At 45.5% G+C, this 14,336-nt stretch overlaps 1 protein-coding gene across 3 annotated transcripts in view; it reads right to left on the bottom strand.

Moving 5' to 3' along the window:
• ATP6V0A2 (ATPase H+ transporting V0 subunit a2) overlaps positions 1–14,336 on the bottom strand; it is a 45,786-nt gene that overhangs the window by 3,508 nt on the left and 27,942 nt on the right. For 2 of the 3 annotated variants that reach the window (XM_003314010.7, XM_063785275.1), the window contains 9 exons: positions 10,756–10,906; positions 10,354–10,490; positions 9,907–10,094; positions 9,719–9,809; positions 6,963–7,081; positions 5,904–6,114; positions 3,458–3,577; positions 2,283–2,402; positions 224–341 (listed from right to left, as the gene is read on the bottom strand). In XM_003314010.7, the coding sequence (XP_003314058.1) occupies positions 224–341; positions 2,283–2,402; positions 3,458–3,577; positions 5,904–6,114; positions 6,963–7,081; positions 9,719–9,809; positions 9,907–10,094; positions 10,354–10,490; positions 10,756–10,906 (1,255 nt within the window). The remainder of the gene's footprint in view (positions 1–223; positions 342–2,282; positions 2,403–3,457; positions 3,578–5,903; positions 6,115–6,962; positions 7,082–9,718; positions 9,810–9,906; positions 10,095–10,353; positions 10,491–10,755; positions 10,907–14,336) is intronic. The other variant, XM_016924562.4, reaches the window with a different exon arrangement.

Raw genomic sequence — 14,336 nt, 5'->3', positions numbered from 1 at the left:
GACCAGCCTCAGAGAGACTCCCTCTGTGATTTTTCCACAGCACCCCTCAGCCAAAAGAAATAGCCAAGAGAGCTGTGTATTAAGTAGTGAATAGTGTAAGTTTACGTGGCAGCTGAAAGATGGTGCTATGACTATTAGTTACAAAGTTAAAATATCCCACAGTGCCCCCTGGTCTGCTGGCACTACAGGGCATTGGGAACTGCAGGTCTAAGCAGGAACTTACGTGCGTGAGCCAGGCTAAGCGCCCAGAGCCTCAGGTAGGAGGCGGTGTTGGAGATGCATCCCAGACAGTACTCGATGGAATGGATTACTTGGGTCATTAATATTTCTCCAAAATTAAACTGAGAGAGATCACACAACATATGTTAAGAGTCATGATGTTACATGTGTACTTCTACATGCCAAGTGGGTTCCACTTCAAGGATTACAATGAAAGAGCTGCTGGCTGGATGCTGGTAAGAACACGCTAGAGTGTGAGGAACAGAAACCCAAGACGCACTCTGTTCACCACTCTGCCATTACCCAGCTCCATGACCAGACTTTACCACCCCAAATCCCCACCTTCATCAGTCCCACTCCCACCGCACGCCTCAGACTCCCCTGTGTAAACCAAGAAGGTAGACCAGAGGAACTGCCGTGGCCACAGCTGCTATACTAACGGGATTCCGGGGCAGGTCTCAGTAATTATGAAACATCTACTGATAAAATATGTATTCACCAACCCTAAGAGTAGACTGCGATTCACTAGATGTGAGCATTCTAAGTAGAGCCAACCAGGGAAAACTATGCAAGGGGCCCCTGACAGGGAAAGGGCTGCAAAGCACCAGGCAAGGTGACTCTCATGCGCTTTCCAGCTCTGCTTTTGTTTCTCTATGATCCTAGAACTTAATTATTAATTGTCCCGAATTAAAACACGAAATTACGTAATAATTACAAAATGTTGATTATAAGACATTTTGTTTGGTCCTCACTAAATGGCCAAAATAAAGTTTCCATGAAAAGAAAGGAGGCCATGCTCTGCTGTCTTCCTGGGACCGCACCTCTGTTCTTTGCGGGGAGCCACTACTTCCCTGTCCAGCCTCGTACCCCCAACCACAGTGGCTCTGAATTATGTTCCCAAAAGTCTTATGCTGAAGCCCTAACCGCAATGTGACTGTATTTGAAGACAGAACCTTTGAGGAGGTAATCAAGGTTGAGTGAGGTCAGGAGGTGGGCCCTGACCCACTGTGACTACTGTCTTCTGGGAAGAGCAGGAGAAACAGGGGTGCAGGCACAGAGGAAAGGCCCTGTGCCGACACAGCAAGCTGAGCAGGGAGGCCTCAGGGGAAAGCAGCCTGCCAGCATCTCAGTCCGGGCCTGCCAGCCTCCGGGGCTGTGAGAAACAAGTCTCTTGTTGAAGCCACCCAGTCCGTGGTATTTTGTTATGGCAGCCCCAGCGGACTAAGATAGCAGTCACTGGTCCAGGGGACTGAGAACGCAGTCATTGGTAAAGGGGACTAAGGCAGCAGTCACTGGTAAAGGGGACTGACACAGTGGTCACTGGTAAGGGAGACTGAGACAGCAGACACCGGTCCAGGGGACCGAGGCAGCAGTCACTGGTAAAGGGGACTGAGGCAGCGGTCACTCGTAAAGGGGACTGAGGCAGCAGTCACTGGTCCAGGGATGGCAGGTATTTGGGGATTCTTTCCTAATAGTAACAAGCTGGTAAGGGCGCTTTGCTCTCTAATGGAAAGACTGAAAAAATAAGCCCAGGGCAACTTGTGACCATGGTTCTAGCATCATGGGGCCAACTGACTTCACAATATAAAGAAAACTTACAAAGAAAAAAAGCCAACCAAGGCCTCTTGGAATTGGAGACCCCAAAACTGTAATTATCCTGAAACCAACTCTACCTCTGTCCTGCCATGAGCCAGTAAAATCCCTTCGCAATCAGAAAAAACTGGGTCTCTATTTCTTGCAACTATGGAAAAGTTCTGACTGACCCAAGAAGCTTCTGAAAGCAATGTTCATGGCACCTTAAGTCACTCCAATCATAACTCTTAATATAACAGCAGAAATCCCACTGGAGAAGTGAAAGGACAAAATGACCCGAACTCATATAATGCCACCAACTCTATCATCAAACAGCATTTGGAAAGCGCTGGTTTCTCATAGTTGTGGAGGCTGGAAGTCCCATTTTCTTAACCATTTTTTAAGATGATTAAATATTATCTTAACATGATTATCTCTACGGAAGCTTGGTTACTTATCTAAGTTTATCAGTAGCAGTTGAAAAGATTTACCTCTTCACACGCCATTTCTCTACATCCATCTTCCACCTGGTGATTTCCCTCTTCTACATCTTGGCTTCCCAGCAATGAAACTTCTTCCTCACTATCTTTCCTTATAAGTGTGTAGCCACTCTAACAACCAAAAGAGCACAGAGTCAGTGCCTGTAAAACCACAAGGTTGTGACAAAACCAAACTTGTATAGTTTCTTTGTTTCTCTTAATGATTCAGCTCTTTGAGAATAAAAAAGTTCTTTAGGCTAGGCACAGTGGCTCACACCTGTAATCACAGCACTTTGGGAAGCCGAGGCAGGTGAATCACCTGAGGTCAGGAGTTCAAGACCAGCCTGTGCAACATGGCAAAACCCCGTCTTTTACAAAAAATACAAAAATTAGCAGGGCGTGGTGGCGGGCGCCTGTAGTCCCCCTATTTGAGGGCTGAGGCAAGAGAATTGCTTGAACCCAGAAGGCAGAGGTTGCAGTAAGCTGAGATAGTGCCACTGCACTCCAGCCTGGGCAACAGACAAAGACTCCAGTCTCAAAAAAAAAAAAAAGAAAGAAAGAAAGAAAAGAAAAGAAAAAAGAAAATCTTAAAGAAGAAATTAAGAAGAATATGGAAAAAGGCATTTAAATTGTGCCCATCTGAACTGAAGGACTGAGTTAAACCCTTAATAAGCTTGTAGTTCATACCAGCAGGGCGGGTCTCCACAGGCCCTGGACACAGCAGGCTCTTTCAACATCAATGTTTCATTTACTTATTTATTTTGAGACAGAGTCTTGCTCTGTTGCCCAGGCTGGAGTGCAGTGGCGTGATCACAACTCACTGCAACCTCTGCCTCCCAGGCTCAAGCCATCCTTCCACCTCAGCCTCCCGAGTACCTGGGACTAAAGGTGCACACCACCACACTGGCTTATTTTTGTATTCTTGGTAGAGACAGGGTTTCGCCATGTTGCCCAGGCTGGTCTCAAACTCCTGGGCTCAAGTGATCTGCCCGCTTTGGCCTCCCAAAGTGCTGGGATTATAGGTGTGAGCCACCACACCCAGCCAACATCAATGTTTTAAATAAAGGGAGCTTTGGCTTTTAAATCAAGAGACAGGGACCCTCCAGGAGGTGTTTTCTACACCAATCCTTGTATAACCGAAAGCAAGCTTTGCTCACAGTTGTAAATGCATCCAAACCCGCACTTACCCGGTTCACCCCGAAGCAACTACGCCCATTGTGAAGCCACAACAAAAACAGTGGCTTTCCCAAGAAGAGGACGGGGACAGACAATGCTGTGACAACCAGCAGCACTCTCTGGACATACTCCTGTTAGTGCAGAAGGTGAGAAACCCGATTAAAACGTGAAGGCCTGCCTGCAGAGTCAGCAGCACACGATGAAATCAGGAAAGATCGAACAATGTCTCCACGCGAGGAACATTCAATGAATGCCAGCCAGCTACACTTGCCAGCGGGTTTTCTTTTCCTAAACTCATAGCTGAATTCTAGAACTGATGAATAACATTAATGACCCTGTGGTAAAGTATTATTTTGTTTTAGACCAGCAAGGAAACTTTACAAAAATTCTAAAAAGAGTCAAACTCCAACTAATCATTTTCTGTAAACACTGTAAATGAGAAAGTATAAGCACAAGCAGAATATTTTGTATATTCTTGGTTCTGTTTTCCTGTTCTTTGATGATTATAAAGACTGTCTGAGGACTATGAGTGTGAATCAGCAAGTGGATTTACCTCCACACACAGAAAATCGTGGAAGAGAATTCAGAACAAAACCAAAAACACTTCCTTAGAAAAACGAAGACTTATAGTTACTTAAAGCTAAATCAAAAGCAAAATCCACTCAGGCTTACACAGCCACGGCAGTCTGCATGGCTTCCCAGGGTTTGGACGGGACACTGTGCTGTCCAAGCTTATCACTCTGTATGGTCGCCCCTCACCAAAAACAGGTTCCTAGAGCTCTGTGTGCTACTCAGGCACAAAGCTGTATTATCTACACACCATCAACAGGATGAACCTCTTGAAATGCCGAGAAAGGTGGCGGCCACAGGCAGAGCCACATCAGAAGTCCTGGGCTGGAGCCAGGCTGACCTAGGTTAACAGCCTGGCCCTACAGACCACTGAGTGACCAGGACTGCCCTGAGCCACCAGTTATCACCAGTAACAGGGGATGACACACCTACCTCCTGGGGCTGTTGTGAGAATTAAGAAACACTAAGTAAGGAAAGCACACTCTCAGGTATGCGGCAGGTAGTAAAGAAAGGTAGCTGCCCTTCCTTGATCTTTCTGTCCATAGCACCTGTGCCCACTGAACGCCCCTGCATTTATCTGTGGTATCTATGCCATTGTACAAAGCTTCAATAAAATAATGATAAAATACAATTCTTAAAAATCATAAACAAGAGAAACCAAAAAAAAAAACAGAAACAAAAAGTTCAAAAAGAACGCAAATATGCATCTCGTCAACGAGGCCAAAGTTCCGTTAAGTTGAGCTTCAAATCTGACTTAAAACTTTCCAGCACCCAATAGAATGTGAAAAACAAAACCAAATGCTCCATTCACAGGTCAACACAATGAAAAACCAAAACACGGCTCAGGAGGAACACAGGCTCTGATACTACCGACTGGGAGGGTTTCCCCAGACGTCCTCACAGACACTTTACAACGTGGTGAGCCATGTCTGGACCAGCATCCGTGGGCAGGAGATGCCGTGGCGCTCACAGCAGAAAGACCCTCAATGTAAGGTGGGTAAGAACTATGGCAAATGCTGACATTTACTGAGTAGCTGGATTGTGCAAGCACGTTCGTACGCACTTTGGACACGTGCGCTATACTATGAACCAGCTCCTGTTTTTAGTCCCATTTTACAGATGAGGAAACGGAGGCAGAGAGAAGTTAGTCATCTGCTCAAAGCTCCATCCTGAGGAAACGGCAGAGCGGGGCCTCCAAGCAGAGCAGTCAGCCCTTAGAGCCCACTGTGACATCACACAAACGCACAGTGAGAGGAAAGCTCATTTTTTGAAAGGGTCCATGTGCTGTGATCCAGGTGGTCCCTTCTAAATGGGGGGACTGGGCAGCCCTCAGGATCCCTCTGGTAATGCATTTTCTTCCCACCAGTTTTGTTGGTTTTGGTTTGAGACAGGGTCTTGCTCTGTCACCCAGGCTGGAGTGCAGTGGGGCAGTTATGGCTCACTGCAGCCTGGACCTCCTGGGCTCAAGCGATCCTCCTGCCTCAGCTTCCTAAGTAGCTCGGACTACAGGTGCAGCCATCATGCCTGGCAAATTTTTGTGTTTTTTGTAGAGATGAGGTCTTGCTGTGTTGCCCAGGCTGGTCTCGAACTCACGGGCTCAAGCAATCCGCCAGCCTTGGTCTCTCAAAGTGCTGGGATTACAGAAATGAGCCACTATGCCTGGCCTCTTCCTACTCGTTTTGATGGCTACTGAGTGGCAGCGAGTTTGGTCATGCTGCCTGCACACAGCGGTCAAGCTGGACTGGCATCCTCCAGTGATGACACATGCAGAGACAGAAGCAGCCTTCCCAGGCTCCTGTGGAGATCACCCCAACACTTCTACTGCTCAGAATAAAAGACTATCGGGAATACTTTCGTTAAGTTCATGAGGGTGGGAAGATGACTCACCTGCCCTGTGTAAAGGCCACTTGTTTTACTGGCTGGGAATAAAAACATGTTAATAAATTCAATCAGAATGCTGGGAGCAACTCTGGAGGTTTCTGCTGAAAAAACCAGCCACTTGTAGAAAATCATAAATATAAGGTATCCAAAGATACAGAGCATGAAGAGAAGTTCCGGGATGGAAACCAGGTAAATGTTGAACTTCTTCCTGAAGTGCCTAGGAAAGAAAAGGAATCAAGCAACCCACGAAAAAGATCAGCCTAAGTTAAAAAGAGTAAATTAAACTCTCTGCAACTAAACTATACAGCGAATTTCAGAATAACATCATTTCTCATATGATGAATCCAGATACATCTGAGTGTCCAGATACATCTACGAGGAAGAGACGTGAGGTCGGCCAAAACTACTACAGTTTTTGCGGTCAAATCTCACTCAAACTTTCTTCCTTAGTTCCCTTATTCAGAAACATTTCCTTCCTTAAAGTAAGGCTACACAATACTAGTGAATCTGGCTCCAAAATGCTGTGTCTTACATTGTTACAAGTTTTTCAAGACTCCAGTTATAGTGACTTAAAGCTACGGCATCAAATTATACAAATTATGTTTAGAGATCAGAATGAACAGGTCTAGTTAGAGAAAAATGACACCATCTCTTACTCTTCATATACTAGCTCTAATAAAGTAAAAACAAAAAGATTTTTTATTTGTAAAATAAAAAAGGAATATGACAAGCACCCCTTCTGGAAATTGACATGAATGCACATGTCACATGTCTCCCTCACTTGAATGGAAGCTCCACTGGGGCAACAACTTTTTTCTGCCCTCCTCACTGCTGAACTCCTAGTGCCTAGAACAGCACTTGGCACTACTATGCGCTCGATAAATACATATTTGCTGAATGAATTGCTGAAACCACAGAAAATCTAAATAACTTCAACAGAATCATGTAAATACAACATCATATTGGCTGCCCCTTACCCAATAAATACAGTCACCAACAAGAAGCAAAACTGAAGAAATGCCAAGTTTGGTTTATAAATATTGCTTAAAAAAAATCTGTACTTACAAGTGGTTAAATATTCCCAGAATGACTCCAAAAGTCATGTGAATGATTCCTAAAATCACGGACATTTTCATTTTGAAAGAGTTTAGAAAAGTGAGGCGATTTGTGGCCAAGTTCCAAATCTAAAACCAAACCAAACAAGACAAAACAGAATCTTTAACTTCCTTCAACAGGTGACACTCAAGAAAGTTCCTGTCTTAACTTGAAAGGTGGCTCTAAGTTTAAGAAGGAAACAATATTCAGGCTTTTCTTTTGATGCTTTCAATCTGAGAACCATTGATTTCCTTAAACCAGGGCCACAGACAGTTACAAAACAATTTTATCGGTGTTAACGTCAAAGGATACCAGATGGAACCACATAGCGTTTAGGGAGATGTGCCTAGGAAGTCTTGACAAAAGGCAAGGCAAGGGAGAGTCACACACAGCTCAGAGACTGGAAGGGTCAGGATGCTCTCAAGGTCCTGGGTTATGTCCCCTCTACCTGGGCAGGAGACATACATGTGTTATCACACATTTACATACATGTGCCATACATGCTCCTGTATGTCTATTTTGTCATAAAGTTTAGCTGTGAATACAATGAAATCAGAAATGCTGCAAGTGGCCAACCCAAGATGTGCCAAGAGGGACTCCAGACCATGGCTGACCTCCCCACGGTGCCCCGGCCAGTCTGAGTCCCCATAACTTCCCCACTCATTGACTGCTTCTCTTACTGTCTGAAAATTAATTCCTACAGCCTGCCCTTCAGGTGGGTTAGGAAAAGGGAAACAGGGTCTATTAAGATAATTTTTTTTTTTTTTGAGGAGTCTCGCTCTGTCACCCAGGCTGGAGTGCAGTGGCGCAATCTTGGCTCACTGCAACCTCCACCTCCTGGGTTCAAGCGATTCTCCTGCCTCAGCCTCCTGAGTAGCTGGACCAGCACACCTGGCTGATTTTTGTATTTTTAGTAGAGAAAGGGTTTCGCCATGTTGGCCAAACTGGTCTCAAACTCCTGACCTCAGGTGATCCGCCTGCCTCGGCCTCCCAAAGTGCTGAGATTATAGGTGTGAGCCACCGCGCCCAACCTTTTTTTTTTTTTTTTTTTTTTTTTTAAGATAAGGGGTCTCACTGCTGCCCAGGGGCTAGAGTACAGTGGAGCAATCAGGGCTCACTGCAGCCTTGACCTGGCTCAAGCAATCTTCCCACCTCAGCCTTCCGAGAAGCTGGGACCACAGGCACGCGCCACCACTCCCGGCTAATTTTAAAATTTCTAGCCTCCCAGTTCCTAGCCCTGAACTATCTCATTTTGCCCTTGCAAAAATAAGATTTTAGAATGAGGTATTCAGGGCTGAGAAGTTGGAGGCCAGTCAACTTCGCTGATATATTTATATTATACATACTTTTATATATTATTTTAAAATACATATTTTATATGTATAATGTACACACGTTGGTTTACTTTTGAACCAAATTAATGTAATGCCTAGTTTAAAATTAAGTTAAAACAGAAAGAAGACAAAACCATACCCCAATTTTCCCCTATGCCGCCCAAAAAAAAAACTCACTCAAACTTTCTTCCTCAGTTCCCTTATTCAGAAATATTTCTTTCCTTAACACAAAGCTACAAGTTATTACTGAATTTGGCTCCAAAATGCTGTATCTTAAAGAAATTGTTGTAGCCGTGTTTCCAAGTTTTCAATTACATTAAGACTTAATGCTACAACATGAAATTATACCAATCATGATTACAGATAAGAATAAACAGAACACACTAAGAGATACTTCCTCCTTGGAGAGCCCAGCTTAAGGAATGCTAGACTTTTTTTGCTCAGTTTAATGACTGTACACAATTACATCCACAAACCAACTTTGAGATTGTTTCTCAGTCATTCTTTCGATTCTCCAGAAAGACTCCTGACAGCTCAGGAAAACCCCACCCAGCCCTGCGGTCCAGTGCCTCAGCCACCGCCTGCTGAGCCCTCGAAGGGGTTGGGGGTCCTGGCACCCTGGGGCTACTTCTCCATTTTCTTTTTCTTTTTTTTTTTGAGACAGAGTCTCTCGCTCCGTTGCCCAGGCTGGAGTGCAATGGCACCATCTTGGCTCACTGCAAGCTTCGCCTCCTGGGTTCACGCCATTCTCCTGCCTCAGCCTCCTGAGTAGCTGGGACTACAGGCGCCCACCACCACACCCAGCTAATTTTTTGTATTTTTAGTAGAGATGGGGTTTCACCGTGTTAGCCAGGATGGTCTCAATCTCCTGACCTCGTGATCCGCCCGCCTCGGCCTCCCAAAGTGCTGGAATTACAGGCGTGAGTACTTCCCCATTTTCTTTCTATTAACACTTTTCCCATTCCAAACAACTACCCCAATAAGCACCATAATAACCTCACGCTTCCTTTCAGCTCTAACACTCCATACCATTTCTTTCGAGATCAAGGGTTTTTAAAAGTTCACATATACGAGGAAGAAATGTAGGAAATGGCACACATTTTGGGGCTACTGAAGTGCCATTTTCAGCCAGAGGAAAATAGGTAGGACACATGACAGAACACAGCCCTGGCTCTCTGAGGACTTCCTCTGACCTCACCTTCCCAAACGGAGGGCCCCCCAGCTCCTGGCCTCCCCTCCCAGTGTCCGGGACTGGGATGCACAGGGGCTAATGAGCACCTCCCGCTCAGGGCAGCGTGAACCCTGCTCAACAGTCTAGAGAAACTCGTGGCGCCCGAAGCTAGGTGGCACCACAGAGCATCCAGAGACAACGACAGAGCGTGGTGCACTCACAGGATCAATGCCAAGGGGATAAGGGCCTCGGAACACTCCAGGAATGCTTGGATCCAGCTGCAAAATGCTGTTGTGCCTGACGACGCTGTCGCTGTAACAAAAAGCAGAGTGAGGAGGCTGACCTGGGAGGAGGAAGGTCTAGGAAACATGCTTTCCACCCAGAGCATCACCAGCTATGGGACACTTACTTCCAAAGCACCATCTTCTTATGCTCTGCGGGTGGGTGGCTGGAGCTGTACATGGCCGACACGTTCCACCCGGAGCCGAACAGGTTGACTGACTTTGAAAAGCAGTCGTTGTAGATGAGGCCAGTGTACACTGAGAACAGCCCCATCAGCAGGAGGATGTACCGGCCATTAAAAAACATCCTCATGATCTGTGAAGGGCAAGGCGGGGGCAGAATATGGTTACTGGAGGGTGTCCATGTGACAGCTGTCGGTGTGGGCACGACCCTCACCACTCACTTCTCAGAAAACAGCCTGGCCCCGCAGACATCCCTGTCAGCCGCAGCTGACAGGCCACACACCTGCCCAGCACAGCCGCAGCCTACAGCAAACATCTAAGAGGTGTCTCTCTTTCGGTCACTGCTAATGCCACCTAACCAGATATATGAGCTGGAGTGTTTATATTTTTACCTCTTGTGACTGATTTAGTCTGGGATGATTTTCATTTAACACCAACAAGAGGGCAAATAAAAACATCACAAAGCCATGTCCGAAGTCTCCAAACATCACAGCAAATAAAAACGGGAAGGTGATGATGGTAAAGAGAGCTGCAGAAAAAAGGGAAAGAGATTTCTGATTCACAGCAAACATGGAAAACCTGAGTTCATTCAAACACAATGATACATAACAATCTTGACTTTCTCCAGAATTCACAAGATAGGATTGTGTGGTTACATTTAAAACCTTATACTTTTAAATAAGATAGCAAAAAAGTAACGGTCAGCCTCTCTTTCCAAATATCTATTCCATTCTTAGAGCAAGAATGCAGCAATGCCATTGGAAATACAGGTATTTACAAATCAGACTTCCAACCTGGATTGACTTCTCTGTAGCTTCCGACTCCATAAGCATCCACGATGTTCTGAAATCCCTCGGTGAATTTGTTGGTGCGGATCCGAGTGGGGGGTGTTTCTTTTGTGGGGATTATATTCATGAATGAGGGGATTGTAGCACCACTCTCTCTCTTCCACATAAACAAGGAAAGATAAAAAATTACTATCCAAGAAGAAAATAACTATCCATATTCAACGAATCTGGGTTACTGCTTTGTTTTTTGGGTTTTTTTGGTGTTGTTGTTTTGTTTTGTTTTTTTTGAGATGGAGTTTCGCTCTTGTTGCCCAGGCTGGAGTGCAATGGTGTGATCTCGGCTCACCGCAACCTCTGCCTCCCAGGCTCAAGCGATTCTCCTGCCTCAGCCTCCCTAGTAGCTGGGATTACAGGCATATGCAACCATGCCCGGCTAGTGATCCACCTGTCTCAGCCTCCCAATGTGCTGGGATTACAGGTGTGAGCACCGTGCCCAGCCTTGGGTTACTGCTTTGGCAACGCTCTGTGTGTGGCTTTGGTGCAGGATTAATCTCCACTCAACAGGGTCAAGAGCAGCCAGAGGGCCTGGAGGAAAAGTCCATCTGTGAGGAATCAGGGGCTTGGCAAGGGCGGCACTTGGGGGCTGTGGCCTCCAAGAAGGAAGGGTGAGAGCAGGACTGAATGTGCCGGAAGTGAATGGGGGCTGGGGAATGCGGGGCACGTGGGTATGGAGTCGGCTCAGTCACTGACAGAAAACCGACACTGAGTACTTTATCTCTTAAAAACGGTGAAGAGGAAGTTTGAGACAACTGCAATATACTTAATAAAAAAATGAGAAAGGCAAGAATAAACCAAAATGTCAACATGAATTCTATTATGGCAGAATCATAAATATAACTCTATCCATCAGTGTTTGCAATTCTTCTGAAATGCATTATATTGATTTATAATGAAAACACTTTTAAAATAAGGTAAACAGGTTATTGCCAGAACAGTAGATTTTCTGGTCAAAATAAGTCTTTTTTTTTTTTTTAAAGAAGGAGTCTCGCTCTGTCACCCAGGCTGGAGTGCAGTAGTGTGATCTCGGCTCACTGCAACCTCTGCCTCCCAGGTTCAAGCGATTCTCGTGCCTCAGCCTCCCAAGTAGTTGGGATTACATTGCACACCACCACGCCTGGTTAGTTTTTGTATTTTTAGTAGAGACGGGGTTTCACCATGTTAGCCAGGCTGGTCTCGAACTCCTAACCTCAGGTGATCTGCCCACCTCGGCCTCCCAAAGTGCTGGGATTATAGGAGTGAGCCACTGCACCCGGCCAAAATGTGTCTCTTAAAACGTATGCATGTAATGGGGTTCTGGGGAAATTCTCGAGGGTGGCACAGCTTTGAACGTCCCCAAGTCCCCTTCAGAACAGAAAGTGCGACCAGCTAGCAAGACCTAAAGCCTACGGATGGCATTTACAGCCAAACCACGTCCCCACAGTCCCCAAAATACAAATGGGTGAGGAAACCACCAACAGCTACAAGACCTACCCAGCAGCCTCCAGAGCAGAGGATGCAAGTAAGCAATGTGGCCTCCAAGGGGCCTGGGCCAACAACACCAAAAATGGCCAGAAAGATCCTCCCTGGGAAAGCAGAGGAGGCCAAACCACAAAAAGCAGCTGGAACTGGGAAGAGTTCTGTCCAGTCCAAGAGTAGGCGACGGCACAGGGGCCATGGGCAGTGAAGTCTGCAGGGGTTGGGGCGGGGCAGCCCAGTCCCTAAACTCACGGCACTGACCTGCCAGGGCCTCCCCTGTTGAGGGGCCACACGCTGAGGAGAAACTGCTGGGAGTGAGATCAAAACTGAGCAGGACAGGAACGAAAGAGAAAAGACAGAGGAGTTCACAAGAGAGACACAGAGGACATCTCAGACCCAGGACCCGACGTGTTTGCATTCAGTACACAAAAAATAAAAAAAAGAAAAAACCGTCAGTGAGGTTAGGATCGCTATTCTGAACCTGCCGCCTTCTAAAAGTTCCTTGAGTACCATAAACATCTGCCAGAAAACTATTTTCATGTAAATATACATTTATATTGCTTGTGTAATAATATGGAATTTCCTTGAGCAGGACAGGCATGGTGGCTCATGCTTGTCATCCCAGCACTTTGGGAGGCTGAGACAGGAGGGTCACTTAAGCCCAGGAGTTCAAGACCAGACACCGTCTTTTGTAGAGACCCCATCTCTACAAAAAAATATAAATAAATAAATAAATAAATAAATTAGCCAGGCATAGTAGTGCATGCCTGTAGTTCCAGCTACTCAGGAGGCTGAGACGAGACGGGAGGATTGCTTGAACCCAGGAGTTTGAGATTGCAGTGAGCTACGACCATTAGCACTGTTCTCCAGCCTGGGAAACAGAGTGAGACCTTGTCTAAAAAATGAATTTCCTTGAGCAGCTAAGCATCTTCACCATGTTCCATAAATCTTTTTTTTTTTTAAACCTCCGCCTCTGGGGTTCAAGGGAGTCCCGTGACTCAGCCTTCCAAGTAACTGGGATAACAGGCACGTGCCACCATGCCTGGCTAATTTTTTTTCTATTGTGTATTTTTTGTATTTTTTAGTAGAGACAGGGTCTCACCATGTTGGCCAGGCTAGTCTCAAACTCCTGGACTCAAGTGATCTGCCCGCCTCAGCCTCCATAGTGCTGGGATTACCAGCGTGAGTTACCGCATCCAGCCTCAAAAGTCTAATTTCATTTAAAAGTGAGCAAGAGGAGGGAGAAGCCCAATCTTACATAAGGTCATAAGAAGAAAAAAGCCAAGGAGTAGAATACCATCCCCACAGACAGTGAGAAGATGCCAGAAAGAATGTCCACAAAACAAATAAAACCATTGTAACTTACTGTTTCAAAAGGAGTTAAAAGAATTTAAAAAAAAATACAGGACAGGAAAAAGCACCAGGAATCAGATTTTAAAAGACTCAGAAATGAGGTAACAGAACTCAAGAAGGAATTAGGAAAAAAAGAAAGAAATTATTTCAGAAGTAAGACAAAACTAGAAGGAACACAAAAGTGAAGAACCCTTCCTCATACTGCCGTAAGAGAAACAGAAGGCGCGAAGAGGAGAAATCTTACAAATCAAAAAGAAGTAATGAAAGACAAAAAGGATTCAAAGGAAAGTGACAGATACTGAAGATAAGCAAAGAAGGTTCCACTGAAAGATGACAGGAGGTCCTAAAAGAAGAAAACCAAAACAAGACAGTAGAGCAAATACCAAAAACTATAATTCAGGAGAACGTTTATGAAATTAACAAAACCACCACCAAAGACTATATATTGAAAGAACATACAGAAAGACCACGTTAAGAGACACATTCTGGGCCAGGCACGATGGCTCACGCCTGTAATCCTAGCATTTTGGGAGGTAAAGGCAGGTGGATCACTTGAGGTCAGGAGTTCCAGACCAGCCTGGCCAACATTATGAAACCCCATCGCTACTAAAAATACACACACAAAAATTAGCCAGGCATGGTAGTGCAGACCTCTAGTCCCAGCTACTTGGGAGGCTGAGGCATGAGAATCACTTGAACCTGGGAGGCAGAGGTTGCAC

The sequence above is a fragment of the Pan troglodytes genome, chromosome 10, assembly GCF_028858775.2.
Source record: "Pan troglodytes isolate AG18354 chromosome 10, NHGRI_mPanTro3-v2.0_pri, whole genome shotgun sequence".
Lineage (NCBI taxonomy): Eukaryota > Metazoa > Chordata > Mammalia > Primates > Hominidae > Pan > Pan troglodytes.
This window is presented reverse-complemented; position numbering and strand designations above follow the sequence as displayed.